At 39.1% G+C, this 27,771-nt stretch overlaps 1 protein-coding gene across 1 annotated transcript; it reads right to left on the reverse strand.

The window, feature by feature from the left end:
• Positions 1 to 21,507: 21,507 nt before the first annotated feature.
• LOC145086072 (ATP sulfurylase 2-like) lies at positions 21,508 to 26,422 on the reverse strand. The gene is made up of 5 exons (XM_079023801.1): positions 25,543 to 26,422; positions 24,246 to 24,651; positions 23,214 to 23,474; positions 21,963 to 22,049; positions 21,508 to 21,859 (listed from the first exon to the last, which is right to left on the reverse strand). Exons 1-5 carry the CDS (start codon positions 26,082 to 26,084, stop codon positions 21,731 to 21,733), a joined length of 1,425 nt encoding a protein of 474 aa, XP_078879927.1. The 5' UTR covers positions 26,085 to 26,422; the 3' UTR covers positions 21,508 to 21,730.
• Positions 26,423 to 27,771: the final 1,349 nt, after the last annotated feature.

The following is a 27,771-nucleotide window of genomic DNA, read 5'->3' on the forward strand; positions in this document are numbered from 1 at the left end:
AAGATTACACTCACAAGCTCTCAAATGCACTATCCAGCTATAAGAACGAAGATTTAGGGTTAGGAGGGTTTGGTGTCTGGGAATGGAGACCAGGAATGAGGCCATCTCATTCTTTATATAGGGGCACTCCTCAATTAGGGTTTTCCTTTTGTGCCTAGTACGCCCAGCGTACTAGGTGGCTCTGCTTAAAAGTCATGTTCATGAGTACGCTAAGCGTACACACACGTACGCCCAGCGTACTCTGCTGCCATCATTTTCAACTAAAGGACTTATCATGCCAAATCATCAAACTATCATCGCTTCCTCGATATAACCCCGATTCCCATGAACCTCAAACCCGCAGATAGGTGACGAGATTCCCTAAGCTCCTAGCAACTCTTTGCAACCCCGAGACCCCCCTCATGCCTGGTTTGCAGCCCACGAACCCTGATCACAGACGATCTGAAACATGATGTTACAATTCTCCACCACTTGACTTAGATTTCTCCCTCGAAATCGCTCCTTATCAAAGATCGAACCCAAACCCAAGAAGCAATACCGAAAAGACCCCATATACTACAACAATCTCCACCAAAATCACCTGAATCTGACAGGGACTCTCGACCCCGAAGAAGGATAGACCCAACTGCCGTTGTGATACTCTATCTGACTCTCTAGAACTTGAAACTCTAGTGGTCTATCTCCCTGCCAGACCACCCTCGCAAAACATCATCCTGCTAATCGCCCATCGACTATCGGACTCTAAGAACACTCTTCCAACTCTGATCCTCTAATCGATCCTGGTCATACCTCGAAAGGAACGGAAAAGTCATAATCCCCTAAAGACCCATAGCTATCAGAACTCATCGGAAGGAGAGAACCCCAAACTCAAACACAAGAAAAGATCATGCTCTCTTGGATGCATCCTCTGATATCTATAGACGTAAGCCCCAAACTTTATGGTTTGGGATGCCATTTGGGGCTACGACTTAAAGTTTAACGTAGTGACTTAAGGAAATAAGCCCTCAAAATAAAGTTGTTAAGTCATTGCGTATGCTAGGCATAACTTGTCGTACGCCTGTCGTATGCTTGAGGGAGCACCTATCTAGATCTCGAGTGCGCACAGCGTACTTGGTCTGGGTTGAATTTTCTTGACTTTGACTTTGACTTTGACCAATTTTGACCTAGGGATATTGTCACACCCCCGAACCAGAATGGCGGAAACGTCTGGGGGTTAGGTGACTTCATCTTGCAATGTCATCACAATGTAAATAATTGAATCAAGACAACATCATCATCATACATACAATAATACTACCATCATTGTTTACATAAGTGTATTGGATTACAGATTACATTCCAAAATAATAAGTGTATGAGGATAACAAAAATACAACAAAATCCATGTGTTCTTGGTGACCAACCCGCTTAACGATTTCTTGAGAATACAAGTTATTTTGAAAACGTCAACATATATAATGTTGGTGAGTTCATAAGCATGCTTATATGAAAAGTTTGTTTCACTTTGTAAACACCAGAAACTCTGATATTTTCTATAAAAATGGTTTGGGCGTTTTGTATCAAATCTTGTATTAAAGCATGTGTGTTTCTGTTCTAAAAATGTGTAAAGAGAGTATTCAAGGAACATCCTATATTTTCTATTGTAAGTAGAAGGTAATGTATAATGTAAGTTTCACGGAAAATCCTATATTTTCTGCTTGTAAAAGTGTTGTGGTCTTAAACCCTAAGACCGTAAAATGGTGTTTATATATAGTTTCGTAACTGCAAAAATGTATATGTATTCCGTAAATTTTACAGCGGAGTTAATTTCTATGTGAGTCGTTATAACCATGTTTGATATGACTGATCTGCATGTAATGACGTTTTTCAGGCATCGCTTGTTTAAGGTAAGACGTTTGTCACCCTAGACTGGCCTAGTCTAACTGTAGCGAACAGCTCAGGTGTGGGGTTGTCAACCCCGTACAGATCTATACACAAACTCTCGCTCTCCCTCCAGGAAACCCTGGTTATAACTATAGGACTGAAGGTTGTACACAAGGTAGGTACGAATGAAAGAATGTCTCACAAGAACCTTAACTATGTTTACGCGAATATTGTAACACACTGTTTAATGTTTTAAATAACGTTTATGTGTATGTATTTATGTTACAAGGCCCAATGGGTATGTACATGAATGAATGAGGCCCAATAAGCATGAAATGTGTATAAAAGGTCTGTCGATCATGTAAATGGATCACTAAGGCCCAATAAACATGTAATGAATGTAATAGGCCCAATAAGCATGTAAATGGGTCAACAAGGCCCAATATACATGTAATGAATGTATCAGGCCGAATAAGCATGTAAATGGGTCACTAAGGCCCAATAAACATGTAATGAATGTATCAGACCCAATAAGCATGTAAATGGGTCACTAAGGCCCAATAAACATGTGATGAATGTATCAGACCCAATAAGCATTTAAATGGACCACGAAGGCCCAATAACATCAAAATGGGTAAACAAGGCCCAATAAAAGTGAGAATGACATAATTAGCACGTTTTTGTTATTATATTGCTTGTTTTAGCTCAATTATAAATGACATTCTTGGCCCATTAAGCCGAAAATTTAAAATTAAGGCATATTTTTGGTAAAAATGACACTTTAGGCCCATTAAGACCGAAAGTTTACTTTTAAGGGCTTATTTTGTATAAAATGACATTTTCAACCCACTTTTGATAGAAATAACATTTTTGGCCCAAATTTAATAGAAATGACATTTTCAGCCCAAATAACCGAAAATTTACATTTTTGGCCGATGTTTGTTTAAAATGACAATTTAATCCATAAAAAGTCAATAATTACCTTTTTAGACCCATGAAACCGTGAGTTTCCAAATAAGACCCATTTTTGTGAAAATTGACAAATTTAGCTCATTAAAACCGTGAAGGCCCAAATAGAAGCCCATTTTGTGAAAATTAACACTTTTGGCCCCTTTAAACCATGAATGTCATAAAGATCCATTTTCATCTGAAATGACTCTTTTGGTCCTCTCCAAAACCGTGAGTTAACACACAGACCTCACTTTTTGTTTATTTGTCAAAAATGGCCCCTTATACGGTTTTATTTAGTTTTCAAACATCCTTAGCATGTTTAATCCTTTCAACTTCATAGTAAGTCACATAAGATGGTTTAGTTTACAACCATCACCAAGTTTAGTAGATATTTGGAGTTTGGTGAAGATTTAGCATGTTTTCATAACATAATCACAACATATAACATGAAAACACACATGTACATGCATAAATACATAGATCTAACACAAAAGCAACTTGTATTCTCCTCCAAAAACATATCAAAACTAAAAACAAGGGGGTATGAACTCACCTTGGGCTTGATTGGTTTTGAAGGAGAAAGAAGGAAGTTTTTGGCCTAAATTGCTTCTTGAGGAGATTTTTCGAAATCATGATGGTTCTAGGAACATGAACACAAAATGAGAGTGATTTAAGGAGAAATTTTTAGTGTAAACTTGAATTTAAACCATAGAGTTAAACAAGAACTTACCAAGTTGGGATCTTTGGTGAGGAACTTTTGAACACCCACATACACACTCACGATTTTTGGAAGGGAAGTATGAGAGGAGTTATTTGAGTTTGAAAGGAGGTTATAAGAGAATATTGTGTTTGAAATAAAAAAAATAGATGAGGTATAATGAGAGGGGTTCGGCCGATGGGAGGGGAGAGAGAGAAGAGAGAGACTAGTTCTTGAAGTATGCTGGATAACAATGCAAGTCTTGGATGTATCGGAGGTAAATGCATGGATATCCTCCATGCAATATGAAGGTGGAAAACTTTCATCATTTGCAATTCTTTTTTTTATATGGGGTCGAGAATTTAGAGAGGGAAAGAAAGAAATTTGGTGTTGGACTTGTGTTGGGCATATAAAAGTCGAGAGTATGTTAGCCCAATAAGGATTTTTGGCCCATTGGGCCCACATATGTGTTTACGGCCCAAAATGACAAAGGAAATGGGTTTCCAGAATGTTAAAACTAAACAAGTGGTTTTCGGCCCAGTAAGGCCCATGATGAGTCTTATGGCCCAAAAATCAATTACTTAGTGAATGTGGGTCCAATTAGGGCCCAAATGAGGTATCTTAACCCAAAATAATCAAGTTGAGGGTTTATTTGCCCATTAGGCCAAATAAGAGGATCCTGGTCCAATAAGAGTTTGAACCTGGAAGTTTGGGTTACTAGCCCAAAGTCAAGTGAGTGTAGTGCATTGAATTAGGCTTAGGGCTTCACGGGTGAGTTTTATTTTGAATAGTTGTTTTTGAAACGAATAATATGTATAACATCAACCTTAGAGTTACAAGATACATCAAGAGTTGATCATACATAGATATAATTTCCTAGCTAAAAATGCTAGTTGTGACATATATTTTGGGTATTTTGGATTAAGTTTGAGAATTGGTCATTTTGATGGATAAGTGATGGGTAGAGCTGAGATTCGGATTTGGGACTTGATCAACTATTATTCATACTGTGAGGTAAGTTTTCCTCATTGTACTTACAGGTCAAAGGCACTAAGGCGGGCCCATTGGATTGATATCCTATTATACATTGATATGTTAAGTATGGATATATCTATATGATTATATGCAAGTCGTTGATATGCGTAGACCGGTAGATCTGTAGGATTACCTGTGATTTCTGATTGCCTGATTATCTGTCTGTTTGATTATGTTTGTTATCTGTCATATGTCGACATATTGTGTTGGGTTGAGACTTTACTGCTTTGTACGTGAGTCAATAAACCGGGGGTATTCTAGTCCGATGACTGAGTGGACCCGAGGGTATTCCAGTCCGATGATTGTGTGGGCCCGTTGTATATTGCTATTCTAATATGATGTGTGAGTGGACCTATTGTATGTTGGAATTCTAGTCCGATGACTGATTGGGCCAGGAGGGAGTAATCCAACCCGATGGCTGTACACCGAGTGTATTCCAGTCCGATGACTGATTGGACCATGTTCGTTTATGATATGTGTTTTTTATGGTGGTACTTTGGGGAAACTCACTAAGTGTTGGCTTATAGTTTTTGGTTATGGTTGTAGGTACTTCTGAGGATCATGGGAAGGCGAAGGTGTGCCCATACACAACCTAATTATATGTTGTTGATCTTGGGAAACACTGTTTTGAACAATGATTTGAAAACACTAGTTTTGTAGACACTTTTATTTGATATGATGATATGTTAGAACAGCATGCTAGTGATAGGCTAGGGATCTTCAGGAATTGCATGATAGAATTGCTTGCTTATATGATGCCTAGTAGCTGTAACAGCCCAAAAAACATAATAAAATTTTTCATTTAAAAAAAAAACATGAGTTACAACCATCACATTGTTCCAAAAATCATCACATAACAGTAGTGTCGAATCACTAGAGTACAATATTGAAAATGCGGAAAATAGTGAGGCATGAATATTGCTCTATCAAGTCAGGCCCTTCCCCTTAGTACCGAAAGTACCTAAAACCGTAAATACAACTGTAAGCAAAAGCATAGTGAGTTTCCCCAAAGTACCACATACACAAAACATACAAGTGCCATGGGCTACCCCCATGATCTTTCCTTGCAATGCTGAGGGCCAAATCTTGGTCTTACATACGAATGTCATGGGCTACCCCCATGGTCTTTCCATACGATGTCGAGGGACAAATCCCGGTCTTACATAAAAGTGACAGGGACGAGATCCTGGTCTTTTATATAATTGACAGGGGCCAGATCCTGTTCTTTCATACAATTACCAGGGGTTAGATCCTAGTCTTTCATACAATTATCACAAGGACAACAAGCATTCTACATAACAAGAAATGGGTCGGCATTTGTGCCTTTGACCCATGGGTATAGTGAGAAAACTCACCTCACAGGCAGACAGAAAGATGAACTGACATGCTGCTCTAAAACTCACACTAACGGTCACCTTTACAATTAAAAACCACCAAAACTCAGACTACCATTCAAAATACCTAAAATGCCCCTAAGTCAAACCCTAGTCAAAGTCAACTGAGTCGCTCCTCCATGAGCTCCATAATCTCTTCCTTGACGGTGCCAAAAATCACGGGGGTAGCATCAAGAATACCACAAGTAACCTCGGCTGCAATAAGCTCATGCAACCTCTCATCAATCGGTTCTGAGCCAGAACCTGAACCCGGTCCAAAGCCAGAACCCGTACCTCATGATACCAAGCGAGTGACCACCATCCTCAAACTGAAACACAAGATATAAACAATCATCAAACAATCGAGGGAAACTCGCAACACACAAGTACCCTTAGGATCCTTAGATCTACACTTGTCATGTGCTTCCAGTAGTACGGGCCCAATACTACCTTCCACACCTACTTATACCTTCTTCAAGGTAAATATTGATTCCTCTAAATTACCATACTACAACCAATAACAACCTATGATACACATCATACATATACTAGAATCTTCTAGGAAATCTCAATCCCCTACCACTAGCAATACCAAGAACCTCAATCACCACCGATGGTTGCCTTATGCATGCAAGTTATACACAAAATAGGACCGCATAGACTGTCGGATGAAGATTCTACCCTAAGTCCACAGCCAAACAAGGAACATGAAATGAGGCAAACCGGTCATTCTAGTGATATATAGTCCTAAGCATATACAACTTTTAAATCATGCGTATAGCAAATAGTTGAGCCGATATCAATTCCAAGTAATACATGGCATTAAATCTTATCAAGTTATAAGGTATTACACAATTCAGGCAGTTTTGTCATACGATTCCTGAAGGTATCCTTAGCCCTAATCTAGCATGCAATTCACATATCAAGCATACTAATCATAATACATAAGTATGGGTAACTTGGGAAACACTTACTTGACCTCGGCTTATTGCACACATCGTACTCCCCTCTTTCTTAAAATAATATTTTTCAAAATTTCAAGTTCTTTTTCTTTTAAAAACATTATCATTTCCTCAATCTAAGTTCTGATACACCCAAAAGTGTGCCCGAATCCCTCAAACCAAGGCTCTGATACCAATTTGTAACAGCCCAAAAACCAGAATAAAAATTTTCATTTAAAAAAAATAGGAGTTAAAACCATCACATTATTCCAAAAATCATCACATAGCAATAGTGTCGAATCATCAAAGTAAAATCTCGAAAATGCAGAAAATAGTGAGAATCGAACGTTGCGTCATCAAGCCGGGTCCTCCCTTAGTACAGGAAGTACCTGAAACCACAAATACAACCGTAAACAAAAGCTTAGTGAGTTTCCCCAAAGTACCACATAAACAAAACATACAAATACCATAGGCTACCCCTATGGTCTTTCCTTGCAATACTGAGGGCAAGATCCTGGTCTTACATACAAGTGTCATGGGCTACCACCATGGTCTTTCCTTGCAATGTCAAGGGCTAAATCCCATACTTACATACAAGTGCCAGGGGCCAGATCCTGGTCTTTCATATAATTGTCAAGGGCCAGATCATGGCCATTCATATAATTACCAGGTCCTGGTCTTTTATATAATTATCACAAAGACAACAACCATTCCACATAACAAGAAATGGCTCCACATTGGTGCCTTCGACCCATGGGTATAGTGAGAAAACTCACCTCACAGGCAGACGGAAAGCTGAACTGACACACTGCTTTGAAACTCACACTACCGACCACCTTTACAATTAAAAACCACCAAAACTCAAACTACCATTCAAAATACCTAAAATGCCCCTATGTCAAACCCTAGTCAAAGTCAGGTAAAAGTCAACTGAGTCAATCAGGTTGACTCGGTCGGTATGCGGGGCGTACTCCACAGTTCACCGGAAGACGGGGTGCTGACCTCGTACGCTCACCATACCCTTAGGTACGCACTGCGTATGAGGCTACATGCCAACCTCATAATCAAGAGCTTAATCCCTTAAGCACCCACGTCCAAACTTCAGATCTAGGTCCCATAATATGTCCTAATCCATGAAGTTACCAACTTTATGGCCTAGCATGATTGTTAAGCCCTTAAAAACCAAAACCTTTAGCCTCTTAACCCATTAAGACCATCTAACACTTGAATAGGTGAAAACAAGTGACTAAGAACCCAACTTTATGACTTATCAACCCTAAAACCCTTAAAAGGACAACTCAAATACCTTGGAGTACCTCCTACTCACAAAGTCTAATTTTAGGACCAAAAAGGAAACAACTTCATCAAAACTAGATCCAAGAGATTCAATCATCAAGTTTGAAGCTTTTTACCTTCACAAGGTAGACAAGGGGGCACAAATGTTGGATCCAAATCCTAGAGTACAAAACCACCACTTCAATGTTCTTCCTTCTACTCCAAGAGCTCCAAGAATGCATCAAAAATGGCCACAACAAGCTTCAAAAGGATAAGCACATTTAGGGTTTACAAGATAAGGAGAGAAGTTGGAGGTGAAAAAGGGATTAAGGCCATAAGTGAGCTTAAAAAGGGTCCAAGCCCTAAAACTTAGGGTTTGCACCCTAACTGCATATTCCATGCATACATGCGTATGCCCAGCAGTCTAGTGCACTCCGGAGTACGCCTTGCGTACAAGGGTGTATGCCCGGCGTACTCCAAAGATCTCTAAAATTAAAGAATTGCCACCTGGGGCTAAACATGAAAAATAAACATAACTCAAGCGTTAAAAAGAATACCTTAAATATAGGTGTTACAGTAGCCTAGGGTTTTGTTCTTATATGGAATTGACATCATTACTGTAGTTTCTTAGTCTATGCATCAAAATTGTACATAATAAAGATTTTATAACCCGGGAATGTTTGATTTAGCCTTATTTCCTGTTCCTTGTTTGGTTGCGGGCTTAGGGTTAAATCAAGTATTCGACTGTTTATAGGATCCAGTTTTATGTATGCTTAGCTTACACAAGTGCTATAGGGTTGGTGGAAGTTTCATGGATGAGTTATGTGGAGTCAGCCGACCCAATGAGGGATGTCTAGCGTTTCTCTAGGAAGTGAGAATAGGGTGTATGCATATTCTGGTGAGTATTTTTATGGTTGTTGTGATGATCTCATGAGACAAATACGGGTATGTGTGGAAGGTAGTATGGGCCCGTACTACTAGAAGCACAAGACCCATATGTGTAACATGGAAGTCACAATCACTAGCGTTTTATGGGTAATAGTTCCTGTAGTATGATATGCTTTTTATTAGATATATCTTCGCTTTTTTCAGTATGGTGGTTACGAGATGATTTGAGACAGGAGCCGGAGCGGGATCGGGTGGACAGGATAGGCCAGGATTGACTGAGGACCGGGTTAGGGAGATTATTCAGGAAGAGGTTGTTTCTATTATCCGAGGGCAGATACCGGAGTTGTTTGGGTTTATCAAGACTGCTACGATGGAGTTCTTTGATGACCAATATGCTTCACTTCCTGAGGCTACTAATGTTGCATCCACCACAGTCGTTATTGTTGTGGGGATTGGCGCTAGAGGGCTTTCCAGTATCGGAAATTTGACAATACGAAGCCCATGGTGTTTGACAGGGTTCAAGACCCAATCATTTCCATGAGGTGGCTGTCAGATGTTGAGGGATTTTTCTTTACATGCTCTTGCCCAGCTGACCAGAAGGTCAAGTGTGCTCTGAACCTTCTTCGGTCTGGATCGAAGGATTGGTAGAGGCTGGTTACTAGTTCATAATCCCCAGTGCAGAGGGTTGCCATGTCTTGGGAGCAATTCTCTGAGATGTTCCATTTGAGATATGAACCACTGGTGGAGCGAGATAGGTTGGCTCATGAGTATTTGGACCAGAGACAGGGGATCGAGTCAGTGACGGAGATCGCCAAGATGTTAATAGAGAGAGCTATATTTTTCCCTGAGTTTGCTGCTTCCAAGCAAGCTCAGATGACATGGTACTTGAGCATGCTCAAGACGGATATATGTTAGTTCGTGTCTATTCAACGTTATGGTTCACTGTTGGAGTTGAAGGAGGCCGCTAGGCGGTGGGAGATTGAGATTAAGCTCCAGATGAGGGAGCAGAGGCAGGCCCCGGTGTATTCGCAACCTGCACCAAAGCGGTTCAAGGCCATTTATGTTAGATATGGGAGTCGGAGGGGCCGCACTAGTGGGAAGTGCGTCAAGGTTCATGATGGCGCTTGTCGATCTTCTTCTGGATGCCACAAGGGATTGCTGTTAACAGGCTCCAGTACCCAGTATCGGGATTTGCCATCACTATGATCAGGTGGGCCATGTGAAGGCCATCTGTCCCTAGCTTGCTTCTAGACTCGCGCAGGCTCCAACATCGGTTACTCAAAGGATCACTGATAGGAGCTAGGGCAGGGTCGCCGAGGGCTTAAGGTCGCGCTTTTCATCTCACGAAGAAGGAGGCCAAGGTGGCACCAGACGTCATTACGGGTATGTTTCTATTTATTTTTTTGTCGATTATTGTATGGTATGCTTATATTTATGATTCTATTAGGTACCTTCCTAGTAAACTCTTTGTCTGCTCTTATGCTTTTTGACTCGTGTGTGAGTCAGTCTTTTGTATCTCAGATGTTTAGTAGGGAGTTTGGAATGCCTATTGGGGAGATAGAGTGTCTGTTGCAGGTTTCTATCGCCAATGAACATGGGGTTTCTACATCCAGTGTATATTAGGGTTGAGTATTGGAGATATTCGAGGTGCCTTACCCGATTAATCTGATCCCTATTCCCATGGGGGATGTATGCATGATAGTGGGGATGGATTTGCTTAGCAGGTTTGGTGTCATGATCGATTGCGAGGTCCTGCGAGTTGTAGTTCGTACCCTAAGTGGGGGAGAACTAGTTATTTGTGAAGAGGGTACCAGGGTTTGTTCGGGGTTTTGTTCGGCAGCCAGGGCTCGACGATATATCCAGCATGGGTGTGCGGGTTATCTGGCTTATGTGGTTGATACTTGGGTGAGGGAGCGGGTCTCGATTTCAGATGAGCTAGTTGTTAGGAAGTTTTCCAATGTATTCCCGATGAAGTTACCCGGTATGCCTCCCGAGAGGCAAGTTGAGTTCAGGATTGATCTAGTGCCACGTGTGGTTCTGATTTCCAAGGTGCCATACCGCTTGGAGCCAAACGAGATGTAGGAGTTTTCCTCTCAGCTTCAGGAGCTGTTAGGAAAGCAGTTCATCAGACCGAGCAGTTCGCCATGGGGAGCGCCGATATTGTTCGTCAAGAAAAATGATGATTCACACCGGATGTGCATTGATTATTGGGATTTGAACAAGTTAATAGTGAATAACCGTTATCCCCTTCTATAGATTAATGAACTTTTTGATCAGTTGTAGGGTGCATCTTGGTTCTCTAAGACATATCTGAGGTCCAGATATTATCAGGTGAGAGTGAGAGAGGAGGACGTTGTGAAGACCGCATTCCAGACTCATTATGGTCATTACGAGTTCATGGTGATGCCATTTGGGCTCACCAATGCGCTTGTAGTGTTTATGGATTTGATGAATCGGGCGTGCAGGATGATGCTCGACCAATCAGTTATCATGTTCATTAATGATATCTTGGTGTATTCAAAGACCAGAGAGCAGCACGAGGAGCACCTTCGAGAGCTTCAGGGACTATTGAGGTGGGAACGATTATATTCTAAGTTCTCAAAGTGTGATTTTTGGTTACGAGAGGTCCAGTTCCTAGGACATCTCGTTAACCAAGATGGGATTTTGGTCGATCCGGCCAAGATCGAGATTGTGATGCAGTAGGAGGTTCTGAAATCTCCCTTAGAGATCAGGAATTTCTTGGATTTGGCAGGATACTATCATAAATTTATTCGGGACTTCTCCAAGATTCCAGTACCCCTCACTCGTCTGACGAGAAAGGGAGTGGATTTCCGGTGGAACCCTGAGCAGCAGGTTGCTTTAGAGACGTTGCGACAGAGGTTATGTGAGGCCCTGGTGTTGACCCTTCCAGAGGGTGTTGAGGATTTCATGGTATTTTGTGATGCATCCATTACTGGTTTGGGGGCGGTCCTTATGCAGAGATGGCAAGTGATTGCTTATGCTTCGCGACAGCTGAAGCCCCATGAGGCGTAATATCCTATTCATAACCTAGAGTTTGGATAGTGGTATTTGCCCTCAAGATTTGGATACACTAGCGTTCAGACCACGAGCTTATTGAGCAGATCAAGCAGAGATTGCAGACAGCTCAGAGTCGGCAGAAGAGTTATGCAGACCGGAGCCGATCTGAGTTGGAATTTCAAGTCGGCGATATGGTATTACTGAAGATCTCACCCTGGAAGGGTGTGATACGCTTTAAGAAGAGGGGGAAATTGGGTCCCTGGTATATTGGACCATTTCGTGTGATAGACAGAGTAGTTAGAGTGGCCTACCGGTTGGATTTTCCGAGTGAGCTCAGTCAAATCCACAACACTTTCCATGTTCCGCGGTTGTAGAAGTGTGTGTTGGACGATGGGGTTGTGGTTCCCATGGATGATATTCAGGTTTATGAGCGCCTGAATTATGTTAAGAGACCGGTGGCTATATTGGAGAGAAAGATGAAGGTTATGCGCAACAAGGAGATACCTTTGGTAAAGGTTCAGTGGCAAGATCGGAGAGGCTCTAAGTGGATCTGGGAATAGGAGGAAGATATGTGGGAGCATTATTCGGGGTTGTTCGAGACGGTCGACTTCAAGTACGAAGTCTAGTTCAAGTGGGGGAGAATTGTAACATCCTGATGATGAGGTACTTCTACTTCCGACCCTATGTTGAATAATGTTGCATATTGGCCCATGGGATTGAAAATGATTGCAAAATGGCCCATAGTGGCATTGTTGTAATTTTGGATGAAACACGTGTATGCTCGGTGTACCAGCATGTTACGCGGAGTGTAAGGCCTCTTTAAGGGAATGACACCGTTTTGAGTATGTTGGGCGTACTCCCAGAGTATGTAGGGCATACTTTGTCGGGACAAAAACCCTAATCTTGAGGGTTTGGACCCTATTTATTGATCTGTAAGTCGTATTCCCAGCCTCCATCATTTGATACGTCCCCTTGCAAACCCTAGCCCTCTTTATTGCACTTTGAGACCTTTTAATGTGTTTTTGTGTGTTCCAAAGAAGGAAGAAGGTGGTGGTGAACCCTATCATCTAGAAGAAAGCTTGGATATGGAAGTCTTGCCTCATTCTCCATCTCCAGAAGGTAAAAAGTTATCACCTTGATGATTAAGTTGCTAGATCTAGTTACATGATGATAATATGATCTCTTGTCCCCAAATATGGCCTTTCTTGTGCATGGTATGCTATAGAACATTTAGGTTGCCCATTTGGACGTATTTCCATGTCTTGAGTCATAAAAATATGATCTTGGCCCCTGAGATTCCTTCATGCAAGCCATTAAGAGCTTTAGAGGTTAAGATAAGTTAGGTTTTCTGTTGTTGGGCTTGATCTATACATGTAGAACCATAAAGTTGGAAACTTTATGGTTTGGGATGCCATTTGGGGCTAAGACTAAAATTTTAACATAGTGACTTAAGGAAATAAGTCTTCAAAATGAAGTTGTTAAGCCATTGCGTACGTTGGGCATAGCTTTTCATACGTCGAGCGTACGTCTGAGGGAGCCCCGATCTGGATCGTGAGTACATGGGGCGTACGAGCCAAGTAAGCAGGGCGTACTCGGTATAGGTTGACTTTTCTTGACTTTGATCTAGGGGTATTTTAGGTATTTTGGATTGTATGTGAGAATTGGTCATTTGGATGGATAGGTGACGGGTAGAGTTGAGATTTGGATTCGGGACACATCAACTATTGTTCAGACTGTGAGGTGAGTTATCCTCATTGTACTTACGGGTCGAAGGCACCAAGGCCGGCCCATTAGACTGATATCCTGTTATACATTGATATGTTGATTATGGATACATATGTATGATTATATGCAAGTTGCTGATATTCGTAGACCGGTATATTTGTAGGATTATATGTTGTTTCTAACTACATGATTACTTGTCTATTGATTATGTTTGTTATATGTTATATGTTGTCAAATTGTGTTGGGTTGAGACTTTCCTGCTTTGTGCGTGACTCAACAGACTGGGGGTATTCCAGTCTGATGACTGACTGGATCTGTTGTATATTGGTATTCCAATCTGATGATTGAGTGGACCTATTGTATATTGGCATTATGGTCCGTTGATAGGGCCAATAGGGGGTAATCCAGCCCGATGGCTGTGGACCCGAGGGTATTCCAGTCCAATGACTAATTGGACCAGCATGCTTGTTCGTTTATGATATGTGTTTTGTATGGTGGTACTTTGGGGGAACTCACTAAGCATTGGCTTACAATTTTGGTTATGGTTTCAGTTACTTCTAAGGATCGTGGGAAGGCGAAGACATGACCGTACACATCCTGATTTTATGTTGTTGATCTTGGGAAACTCTATTTAGAACTTATTTGAAAACAATGGTTTTGTAGACACTTTTATTTGTATCTTGGTTGATTTAAAAAGTTTAAATTGGTTGTGATTTTTGAGATGTTACATAACATACCTTCTTAAAAGTAAATTAAAAAAGAACTAGAGTTAAATTAGAATCCTAAAACACAAAGTAAGTTAGGACGGATAATTATCCAAACAGTATCACAGAAAGATTTTCCTAAAAAATTAAAAGAATCTTTAAGATTAAAAGATCATATTAAGGCAGAAGATCATAAAGACCTGTGAACTCACAAACATTATGTTGAGGTTTTAAAATACATGTATTCTTAGGAAGATGAGTGTGGAGGATAGTCCCGAAGAGGAGGGGATCATCATGGAAGCTTGTTAGAAGTTATTTATGTTTATCTTGTGTATCGTATGTTTTCCATGAATGTTTAAAACTTTCAATGTAACCCCAAATTAATATAATGAATAAAATTATCTTTTGTTTTATATTCTGCATACTGTTGAATTGTGATTGTTTGCTGAGAATACAATCATCCCTACGTTACACCGGCGTTTCTGCCATCGTTCGGGCAAAGCGTGACAAATCTAGAAACACATACCCTTGTAGTCTATTTAACCTTCTTTTGATCTTGATGGAGAAAGTGCTAAGAGCCCACCATAGAGCTCCTCTTTCATAGTCGTACCCAAGATAAGATTCATCAACACTTGACACCATTCCTAGCTCTCAAACGTAATTAACATGAATCATAAAAACCAATCTGAGGTGGGATATGTCGTGCAAGGGGCTCGTAACATCTTAGTTTCCTGCGGAGTCGCGGAGGGTTTCGAGAGAATCGGGGTTTTGATAAATTCTATGTGTTTTCCAACCATTTCAAAGTCACCCAAACACCTGTATTTATAGGTGATGTTAGGATTTCCATAAAGTGGTTGCTTAGTCACAAAGAAACTATATTTCACTTTAAACACTTAAAGAACTAGTTTGTATTAATTTATTAATCTCTAATAAATTAACAAACTAAATCCTCTTTATTTTTGTGTTTTCAATTGTTGTTTAAATTTTTCTTCTGTATAATCCAAAAGAACCCTACTATTAGTAGTAATATTACCAACTTGTTGTGACCGTGAACACTATCTTCCAAAAAAAATTGTGTCAATTTGGAAAAAAGAAAAAAAAACATAGTGTCTTTTGTGTTATTTTTTTATTTTTAAATTTCATTATGTCACATCAACGCCACATAATGAAATAGATCATGTCACATCATCAATGACCGACATATTAGTATGTCCGTCAGTAGGTATCGGTTAAATGGTCAACATTGCAAAAATTAGAAAAAATAGTAACTAAATTGTAACAAAAAAATAACACGGTATCAAAATAAAAATTTTGTTAAAACATAATTAATTTTACCCTTACATTAATATTGTGTTCTCGAGTGCAAAATTAATGAGGGGGAATGGAAGGGAGGGATATGGAAAGAGAAAAAAATCATTAAATAGATTCTCGAGTTGCAGTAGGAGGGAAAGAACTTTCAGAGTTAATTGACATTTTTACTCTTGGTTGGTTGGGGTTTATCAACTTCATTAGAGGGGGAGAGGAAGAAGATAAGGCATCGATGATAAGGCTAAGGTAGAATGATGTTTCAATAGGATGGGGTCTTGATATGATGATGTTGTGAGAATGAGAGAATACATGTTTGTTTCAGGTGGGAAGGAAGATTCTTTGAGAAAGAAGACGAGGAACATGACAAGGGTAAAATTGGTCATTATTTTGTTTCCTTCCCAATCCACCCAAAATTGTGGTGTTTTAATCAGCTTGTTTTTGTGTCAATGAAAATAAACACACATTGTGTTGTGTCGTGTCGTGTTCATGTTACATTAAACCTTGTTGTGTCGTGTCGCACCAGACAAAAACACGATATGATAGTCCAGTTTGACACCCCTACCTTAACACAAATATTAGGATATTAACATCTTAAAACATCTACTGGGTCGTGGGGTAGTCTGGACGATAGCCAGGGCCTCCAAATTTCTATGGTACCATTTTTATATAACTTATTATGTTAGCATAGGAAAAAAAAATTGATATATCGTGTATAGCGGCTGAGCGGAAAAGGTAAAGAAAATTGAGCCAAAAACAAAATCAGTAGAGAAAACTAAGGGGCGTGCACATTTGACCTCTAACCACCATCAATTGAAGGACTCTATGTATTGATTCTGATTTTTTTCAACGGTAATAAAAAAATTGATTCATAATAAACCGATGTTGGTTTTTGTAATCAACGTTCGGATTTTCGATTTTAATATTTGTTTTTTAGTTTTCGATTTCAATCTTTTTTAATACATCAATTATGATAATATAGTTTAACGCATCCTTCAAAAAAACTGATATTATATTCGTGTTAATCTGATCAGGCACGCAGCCTCACGAGTTCTAATTTTTTATTTATGATTCATGTTAATCTGGCTTTTGATTCATTTAAATTTTAAGATTTCATTATTGTTCTTCACCTCATTTATGCTGACATCATAGAATGTAACAACCTGTCTTTGTTGTGAACATGATAAGGTAGAGGGTGGTTCTTGGTGTAACGCCCCGTTCCTAAAAGTACTTATTTGTGAGTTCCCGGGATTTAAGAGGAATGGTATTTTGGTCCTTTGTGGGAAAAGTGGAAAAGAAGGCCAAATATGAAAATTTGGGACACGCCGAGTACGCCCTTTACGCTAGGATTACGCCCAGCGTAAGAGCGTAATTGGACGCGGGTGCAAGGTTGAGTACGCCCAGCGTACTCTCAGAGTTCTAAAACCCTAAAATTAGGGTCAGCCACTATATAAGGAACATGTTGGTTCATACCCTATCCTCCATAAGCTCTCTCTTAACCTCAGAAACCCTAGATAGCCGTTCCACCTCCATTGTTGGGTGTGTTTGGCCTTGGAAAGCTCATTTTGGCAAAGGAGAGGCTAGAAGAAGAAATAGGAAGTGGTCAAAGAAGGAGTTGAGTGGCTGGAGCTTATAGATCTGGAAAGATATCATCATTTGGAGCCTATCTGAGGTATAAAGCTTCTTGCTTGTCATTTATATTGCATAGATCTAAGTGTTGTGAAGTTTTGACATCATTCTTGTCCCAAAAGTCCTCATCTTGATGCATGTTTTGAGTTGGTCGAAATTATCTGTCCTTTCAGACCTTTGGAGAGGTCTTGAGTGAGAAAAATGAGGTCCCAAGGGTTGTGGTTGTTCCATGTGTGAGATAAGTAGGTCTTAATGGATTAAGACCTTGGATTAAGAGCTTTATGGACGTCCCAAGTGATAAAGTTTGAGACTTTATGAATCTTAGGCATATTTGGCCTAAGGATCTGAAGTTTTGGCTTAAGAGCTTAAGTCATTAAGAAGTTATGAGGATTTAATGAGCAGCGAAGTTACGCCCCGCGTAGCGAGTCAGTGCCCCGATCCCCAGTTGCGAATCAGCGTGTACGCCCAGCGTACCAAGGAGGGTACGCCCAGCGTACTCCCTCTGTTGTGTTTTTCATTTTGGGCCTTAGGGATTGGGCTGCTGGATTTTGGGCTGTGACTGGACATATTGGATGGAGTATTGTGGACCCATTAGTTGTTATGGACCATGGGTCTAGGCCCATTTGGTGTGGTGGGCCCAATTTAGTAAATTGGGCCAATAGTGGGCTTTGCTTTGGGCCATTAGTGGGCTTGGGAGCTTACCTAGTGTTGGGCCGGATTGAGTTAAGGGTAAAATGGTCAATTTACCCTTGGAAGAGTATTGTGCTAAGCCTAATGATTATTTGTGCTATGTTGGCTAGTTCGGGATTTTCAGTGAGTCGGTGATTCGAGAATTTGCTTCTTCAGTTCAGAGTTTCGGCAGTGGCGAGGTGAGTTATCGGATTGAGATCCGGGTATTTGTTGTTATGTTATTGCTTTGATATGTTTGCATCCTGGTAGCTAGGATGGTATATGTTAGAGACCCGGTTAGGTCGATATCCTGGTTAGGATGATGATATGTTATGTGATCTGTTAGATCGGCTTGTTGATTGTGAATTGATATATGATTGTATGTTTATGTGCACATGGTTGTTGGACTAGGGTTGGGTTGAGGCGGGTCCTGCTTTGTGTTGTAGGCCAAGATACCCAGGACGGACCGGTTGTCCCGAAGGCCCAGCGAGCGGTCCGGATAGGCTGTAGGCCCCAAGAGGGCGGACCAGACGTGCCGAGGCTCGGAGAGTGGACCAGGCCGACTGAAGGCCGGGTGCGGGCGGACCAGTGATATTGTAGACTCGGAGAGTGGACCAGGCCGATTGAAGGCCCGGTGCGGGCGGACCAGTCATACTGTAGACTCAGAAAGTGGACCAGGTGGATTGAAGGCCCGGTGCGGGCGAACCAATCACACTGCAGACTCGATGTATATGGCTAGACTCGGAGGGTGGACCAGGTGAACTGTTGGCCGGTGCGGCGGACCAGTCACACAGTAGACCCGAAGTGCATGGTTGTTCTGTGTTCTGATATGATATGGCATGTTATGCATGTATGGTATATGTGGTTGGTATTTTGGGGGTATCTTACTAAGCTTTCGGGCTTACAGTTGTGGTTTAATGTTTTTCAGGTTCTTTAGGAGACCGTGGCAAGGCAAAGGCGTGATCGTACCACTCCTCATGATTACGTTTTATGATGTGATTCTGGGAAGACTCTGATAATAATTGTATTGAAAACCTTTTTGTAATAACATTGAGAAAATGGGTTGTTTTTGAAAAGTTAAAATTTGTCGAATTTTTATGGTCGTTACACTTGGGAGGTGGTAAGTGTATTTAGGTGCTCAATAATCCAAGAATTTAGAGAGTGATGTTGGAGTGGAGAGGTGATACCACTGAGGTAGATGAGGGAGCCTTGGTGCCAGAAGCGCATTTCCTGAGTTTGCCAATTTGAAACAACATCCCCCAAAGTAGCGAGCCAAGCAACACCCAAAATAACGTCCAAAGAACCCAATTCATATACCAGATCATCAATTGTGCAAGAATAAGAGCCCAGTGAAATTGAAATACCTTTGCAAATTTGGGACATCCGGACTTGGGAACCATCACCCAAACTGATGGATAAAGGTAGACAAGAGGTGACCTCGAGTCCCTGATGCTAAAGTTTTAAAGATGAAATTATGAGTGGCTCCCCCATCGATCAAAATGATTGTTGTTATACCACAGAGTTGACCCGCTAGTTTGATGGTACGGATAGTGGAAGAGGAGTCAGCAGTAAATCCTCGTGAGCCGAGAGCATGGCATTCACCATCGATGAGTGGGTGCTCGTCGTCAATAGACTCCATAGGTCGGAACTTGCCGTTGTCATCGGTGTCTTCTCCCTCAGCCAACAATAGAACACGAAATTGACCATCTGTACATTTGTGTTGAGGGGAATATTTATGTCCGCAACTGAAACAAAGACCCCGATCTTCCCATTCCTGCTTCGTAAGGTTTTTGGTACCGACAGAACGATTGTAATTAGGGTTATGGCGGACCGGGTCGGGTGGTTTACCCGGTTGGGGCCCCAAATTAGAAATGGTACGAGGGAGTAGGCTGGAAGTGGGTTGGAAGTAAACGGAGTATCAGAGTTGTTACCTTGCCAAACATGGCCCACTTTTGGGGAACCCGGTCTAAAGGAGGTGGGTTTTTGGTGAATGTGGAGGTATCATCGCCGGTTGTAGTAGCAGTGGCGACGTGACGAGCCATCTCCATCACTTGGTCACAAGTGGTTGGACGAAGGGCACACACCCAGTTTCTGATATCCAGTTGAAGGCCAGATAAGAACATCCCAAGGGCTGAGGCTTCAGGTTGCTCAGGGATCAAGGCAGATATAGACTCAAATTGTTCGATATAATCTCGATGTCTCCCTCTTGGAGTAACGAACCCAAAGCTTCGTGAGCATTGAGATAACGTGTTTCCCCAAATCGAACAACAAGTTTAGATTTGAAATCGTTCCAGGTGGTTTGAGGGTGTTTGAAAAACAGAGTAGTGAACCAATTTAGGGTTGTACCTTCCATACACATTTGCAGAGCTTCAATTTGTTGGGTTCGGTGGTTTGATGGATGGAGAAATAGAGTTCAGCTTTGGTTATCCAGCCTCGAGGGTCGGTGCCATCAAACACCGGTAGCTTGACCTTAGGAAGAGAGAGAGGGAATCGTCGGGGTGGTGAGGGTTGGTTGAACCAAAGCGCGGAGGAAGGTTATCGGATTCAAGGATGAATCCTGATGATGATCCTTCTTTAGGGTGTTTCTCAGATTTTGCAGGTGAGTTTAGTAACAATTTCTCCATAAGTGTCTTCATCTCTTGCATCTGGGTGGAGATCTTATCAATTTTGCCATCTTGTGCATCCATACGGGATTGAAGAGATTGTCATCGAGTAGTGACCTGAGCTTCTGTTGCTTGTACCATGGTGGAAGAAAGCAAAAGAGCGAGGCAATGGAACCAAATTGATAAGAAGGAATAACAGGTTGAACAATAATGATTGTAAATCAAATATGGGAATGAATGCTTATGATCACTGAATGTTCAAAAAGAGAATACAAAAGGAAATCAGAGAAGGAAACCAAAAGATTATCCTTCTTGCCCAAGCTATGACTAGCCAACCCTTCCCTAACACTAAAATGTTCTCTCCATGACATTTATTCTATGCACTCACTACTATATATAGTATTCCCATAAAACGTAACAGCCTGCTGACATCATAGCCCTACACCTGTCTTCTTTTATTCTTACGTGAATAAACCTTCCAAGGCCTAGACCCATTGGACTCCATGAACTGATCTCTATCACTAGTTTTGTGATAAAAAGTTGATTTATGTGCTTCCTTTATGATATTCATGTTGATAACTTAAACTTCAACATCACAAATTTTGAAATCCTTGTTGCCGGAGCCTAAAAAATGATTCAAAAATCGTTATCGTTGTTGTTGAAAAACGATTCTGAAAACAATTACACAAGTTACCTAGAAAACATTTATCTGGCAGTGAAAAAAAAACAATTTATTGTTCCACTCAAAAAGATGGAATATAGACAAACTTACAAAGGAGATACAAAAGACATTAACATCCTTCACTTGTTATCCTTATCATAGAATTAACATAGCCAATAAGTTGAAGTGTATTCATTCATTTTAAATTTGTAGAAGGAAAGCCATTTGGGCAAAAGAGCCACCAACATCCTTTAGGTCATTTCAAAAAAACGAATTAATACAACTTAATCAAGGGATACTAAAGAACAATCATCACAAAAGTCAAAAAAAAAAATACAACTCAAAATTGTTGAGTGAATTGGTTTGTAAGGAGGAAATTAGCATATGCGATTTCTAGGCAGATACTGTGGCTTTAGCTTCTTCTGTTTGCAAAGAAGCATAGTACTTGACAAGAACATCCCATCCTCCAGGACACATAAAACCATTTGGAGGGCTTTCTCCTGTTCTTGCAAAAGTTCGCATCTGAAAATAAAATAAAAAACAAACATTTCAAATGAATTGGAATATATATAAAAGAATCATTTCATATCATGTGTTTAGTTTATTAAAAAAAAATACGACTAACCTTGGTCCCAGAGATGAAAAGAAAATCTTTAGCACGTGAAGGGTCGAAAAAAGCCATTTGTTTAGCTACTGTGTCGTATGCTGCCACCTGTGACAAAATATTAATAGATTAAGAAACATTTTTATCATATGATAACAATAAGAATGGCTACAAATTTCAAGCACAAATAATTTTAAACATATATGTTCATGTATTCTTGCATAAATAAATATAGGCTCTTGCTTTTCTATAGTAAAAAAAATGACCATAATGTTGCCTTATAACATTACTACAGTTATAAATATAACTTGAACAAAATACATAAGGAATAATAAAAGTATAAAACCTCTATGTTATGGATATTTTAGTTGGTAAATTACAAAAACTAACAATATACTTTCCCTTTGATTCTAATTTGGTCATTTGACTTAAAATCATTAATAGCATTTAATTTCGACTCAAAATCCCTAAAATAGTGGTGTTGTTGAATGTTTTTATGAAGGTTAAATGCTTTTTTACACAACAATGTTTCACCTTTTATCTCATTTAATGCAACAAGGTGATATTTTAGACTATAATATGCAACCATGTTTTTCAATTTAGGACCAAAAGTTGCAAAATGATTACTTCATGACTTGGCATTAGTTAAATGCTTATTTATACAACAATGATTAACGTTTTTACTAATTTTTGCAACAATGTTTCATTTTTTACCAATTCATGCAACCGACACGAATTATGCATATTTTGGTCCTAGAATAAAACGTTGCATATTTCGTCTAAAAACTCACTTTTGTTGCATAAATTGAGAAAAAAAAAATGTTAAGGCTATGGTCGGCATATTAGCTGAAAAGCTAGCTGTTAAATAAAAAACTGGTTGGTAGAAAAAATAACTTTTGGTAAAACTAGCTGAAAAGCTAGCTGAAAGATAAATAATGCCATAAAAGGACATTTAAAAGAATATGTTTATATAATTAATTAAGGGGTATATTTGGAAAAAATTTAAAAAGCTTCTAAAAAGCTAGTCTAAGTAGTTTTTTAAAAAGCTAGCTTATAAGCTACTTTTTGGCTTGCCAAACATGACAACTTAAAAAAGCTTGAAAAATAATCTAGCTTATCAGCCAGTTGTGACGTGCCAAACACAGCCTAAATGTCTCGGCATAAACAAACATTTAACCATTTTCACAATCATTTTCGAAAACCGAATGTCAAATGGTCGAATGAAAAAGACAAAAATACCCTTGTTAAAAAGGTATCGAAAGGCATACATACCCTAAATGGCAAAATGTTCAACTTCTCTAAGCCAGGAGCCATGCTCAAGACTTTTTTACCATGATCCGGATCATACAAGTCCCGTTTTTCGGTTGGGTGACCCATGCCAGCTGGATCACGGCCCACAATGTAGAAATTAGCACCCGCGTTTATTCTTGCCTTAGCATGCCATTGTACTTCCGTGGGACCCGCGTAATGCATTGGAGATGGGAATATAGATACAATCGTTGTCTCAGGGTCAAGTACTCCATCTTCTAACACCTAAGAATGAATCAAATACTTATATAAATTGCAAATTTAGAAGAAAAAAAAAACTATATTCTCATGATTGAAAAAAGTATATTGCCTCAAGTTTATGCTTTTACATTAATAGATGATGGTGACATTGCTTAATCAAGGAGGATTTCCCATCAAGTCCTAACTTTTTTACAAATTTACCCTCGTTTTACATTTTTTTTTTCAATTTCCCAAGTATGTTGTCATTTTCTCCAATATTTTTTGAACATCATTCATTGGACAACACTTAATGAGAATAAATGAGGTCTTATGTTAATAAGGACATAACTTAATGCATGCAAATACAATGATAATAATTACTAACAACTTGTTAGAAAGTTCTAAAATAACCAATCCCAAATAGATATTGGTGCTTTATTTCAAATGCAAGCTTAGGGCACACTTGAACACATGTTTATTAATTAAGTAATGTGGTTCCATTTTGGTTTGTGTTACTTAAATGTAATAAATAGGAATTTACTTCCGTTGATTTGTTTAGCATCCTACCTTTAATTTTTCTTATTACAACGCTCTACTTTGAAAAATCTACCCAATTATAGCAATCTCATCCAAACACAAAGCAATTTGGATTGTTAACTGAGTAGATTTTTCAAAATGTAATTTCTTAACAAGAAGAAAAAAAAAACAAAACCACAATGTTACAATTTGGAAGATGTTAGAAAGTAGAATACCTTAAAAGAGAAAATAAACAAAAATGCAATTCTATAATAGAAAGAAAATGAAAGTGGAAAGTACCTTGCTATGTTGTTCCATACGAACATCAAGTGGCACATCATCGGCTTTTGTGTATCCCCCTAAAGGATGAAGCAAAAGAATAGGATTCTTGTATCCCATATCTAAAAGTCTCCTACGTGTGTCATTCATCAACAATGCATGCCCATTATGCACCGGATTCCTTAGTTGAAAAGCAAACACTGCATCCGCCTGACGTCTGTCAAATTCTTTCCTAAGTTGTTTAGGAGAAAGTCTGTAATTATCAAGACCATCATTGTATTTAATAGGTGATAATACTTCTAAATCTCCACCAATGAGCCAATTGCCACTTGGAGTTATTACTTCCTCAACATATGGTAATCCGGGAGCAATGGTTCCCCATGTTCTTGCAATCCGTTCTTCTTTGTTGTGCTTGTATATCTCAATGCTAAAATCATGAAGAAAGATATGTAATTTAGGTCATGAATCATGATGTGAATTGTATTTGGTAGATATGAGAAAAAAGAAGATAAAGTTATAAAATCTCATATCTTGTAGATATATAAGTGAGGATACATACAAAAAAGGGCTTTTTCATTTGCCATTGTACCAATTTAGCTACTTGAGTGTTTTTTGTAGTGATAAGAATAAGACAATTATACTTTTCTTGATTGATTTAGAAAAAGTCATTTTCCTCATTACCTAGTTTTGATGTTTTGATATTAGGACAAAATACAGAAAAGTACAACATACTTTCACCAATAAACTATTTAATCATATAAAGAAAATGATAGTTCAATAGCTAAATCGATAAAATGGTGAAATATGTTTTTTTTTGTATTTTAACCTTCTCAAACTAGATAACCATGGAAATTGATATTTTTTTTAAGTTTAAAAAAAAAGTATAATGGTTTGGTAACTACAGAAAATAGTTAAGTGGCTAAATGGATAAAATGATGAAAGTAGTCACTTTCTTATGTTGTTGTATATATAATAAAGATGTTGTGTGTCTAAACCTATTGAGCATTTTTAAACAAATGCATTTGAGGGAGTAGTCTATCATCTTTTTCAATTTCTTAAAATTCATCAAATCTTTATTTATTATTGAATATTAAACTTGAAATTAAATTCATAATAATATATCTCGAACTCATGAAGCATGCAATCCGATTATGAAGACAAAATCTAAGGTACAACGTCATAGTTATTTTCAGTTTTGCAAAAGACTTCAAATCACTAATCGATTTAAACATATGTCCCAAACAACCACATAGAAAGTTATTATCTTTAGATATCAAATACTGAATTAATAACATAATCAAAAACGAGAAATGCAAACCTTCTTAGAATGGCGACTATCTTCTGATCAGGCCCAACCAAAGCCACGTCATTAGCACCGCCAATCTTCTCTTTAGTCGCATCATCAATGGCCAAAACAATAGGTAAAGACATATTCACTATACTTCCATACCCATCATCGTTCTTCATCCTCAATGAATTAAAATGCAAACTTTGCAAATACTCATCTTCTCTCATAAAACCCTTCAATGGACTCGCCCATCCTTCGCTAATCACATGCACCCACTCCAAATCAATCTTCGTTAACTGCACTTTCTCCATTCCCTCCGCCTGTGAAGCTTTCAATTCCCTTTGATTTTCTGGAACAACCAGATCAATCAGAACGCCGCCGTCTGGTTCGATCAGAGAACTCTTGATTACATGAGACGCCGCCATCTTTTTGGTACGAAACAAGAGGGAAGTGGATAATTTGTTGGAATGGTAAATGGGTGTTCGTGAAATGATGGGATTTTTCTGGGTTTTGCGATTGAGGTCGAAATGTGAAATGGTGGGAGCGATTCGGAGCTTAATTGTGAGAGACATTTTGAAGAACTGTTGTTAGGGTTTTGGTGTTGTGACCTACAATGATTGAAGAGATTCGGGGGGAGTGAGGGAATGTGAAGGAATTGGTGGACGACATCATTGGAAACGGGAATTTATGAGCGACGGATAGGAAGCAATCAAAAGAGGTCCACAAATTTGATTTTGATTTGAATCTGTGAAATGGAACTGAGGAGAAGCATCAAAATTTTGATTTTTTTCCCTTTATGCCATCAAAAATGACATCTTTCTCTATAATTGTGACTTCTTTTGAACAAGAATCCTTTTATGGACCCACTGAGGAACTATTAACACCATGCCGCTGGGATGACAATCTTGAATTATATTTATACACACTTATTCAAGAAAGGCTTCTTGCTACAGACATACATTGTTTTAGAACACTTTCACGTTTATTAACTTTAATGTAATAAAAATTTAGTATTCTGATCATAATTCATTTTCTAAATCGTTTTTCAGAGAACATATTACTGATTTGTCTTTATTTAAATAAAATTTTATAGAACATTTTTATCGAAAAATATATTTTAGAACACTTTCACGTTTATTAATTTTAATTTAATAAAAATTTGGGTAAATTACACGGATGGTCCCTATGGTTTAGGGTAATCTGCGTGTTTGGTCCCTAAAAACTTTTTTTAACTCGGACCGTCCCTATTTTATATTTTTGTTGCACGCTTGGTCCTTATCAGATGTAAAAAGACTACTTTGCCCTCATTTTATATAATTTTATATTAATGATTTATTTTATTTTTACTAATATATAAATTAAATATTAAAAAAGTTAAAAAGAATACCAAACCTAATCTAACTCCATTTCCCAAATCCCTTGTTCACGTTTTCTCCAACCTCCCGTCTTCTTCATCCATCGCCTCCGACCCCCTCTACCATCGCTGACCACCAACAACTATTGCCTCTTGCCACCAGTTCCAATGATGGTTGTCTTTCCATCGTGTTCTTCCTTCAAAGCCCACTGACTGAACCACAAAAATCTCAGAGCATATTGACGAAGTTCGCCAAAGAAGGAGGAGATGAAGCAGACACTTGAACCAGACAAGACAGGTTCGATTTCCATCGTGTTCTTCCTACAACATAGGTTCGATTTCAATTTCAGTTCGATTTCATATTTGATTTCGAGTATTGAGTTTGATTTAAGTTTCGGTTCGATTTCAAGCTTCATATTGCCATCGGTTTTGATTTCAGTTTTCATGTTTGATTTCGGTTTTAGGTTTGAATTCATAATTGATTTCGAGTTTTGAGTTTGATTTCAGTTTCAGTTCGATTTCAAGCTTCAAATGCCATCGATTTAGATTTCAGTTTTCATGTTCTTTTGGTTTCAGGATTGCTTTCAAAATCAATTTAAGGCTCAAGTTCCAATTTTGGTTATTATCGAAATCTGATTTGTTGTCGGAGAAGACTAGAATCTCCATCGATTTCATAAGAAGCCACTTATTTGACTTCTGATAACGTGGCTCGGAACCACCAATGACCTGTTTGAGATCTCTTCCCAGTTGTTTTCTGTTTTTTTTAGTTCATGGAATGTGTTTGGGTTTGATGGAGGTTTGCTGGAGAATACATTATTTTGATTTTGGTTTGGTATATGTTGTTGGTTCGCCGGAGAAGACGGAGTTATGGTGGTTTGCCTGAGAAGACGAATTTGTGGGTGGTT

Source organism: Lactuca serriola, chromosome 2 (genome assembly GCF_051521515.1).
Source record: "Lactuca serriola cultivar US96UC23 chromosome 2, Lser_US96UC23_V15, whole genome shotgun sequence".
Classification (NCBI taxonomy): domain Eukaryota; kingdom Viridiplantae; phylum Streptophyta; class Magnoliopsida; order Asterales; family Asteraceae; genus Lactuca; species Lactuca serriola.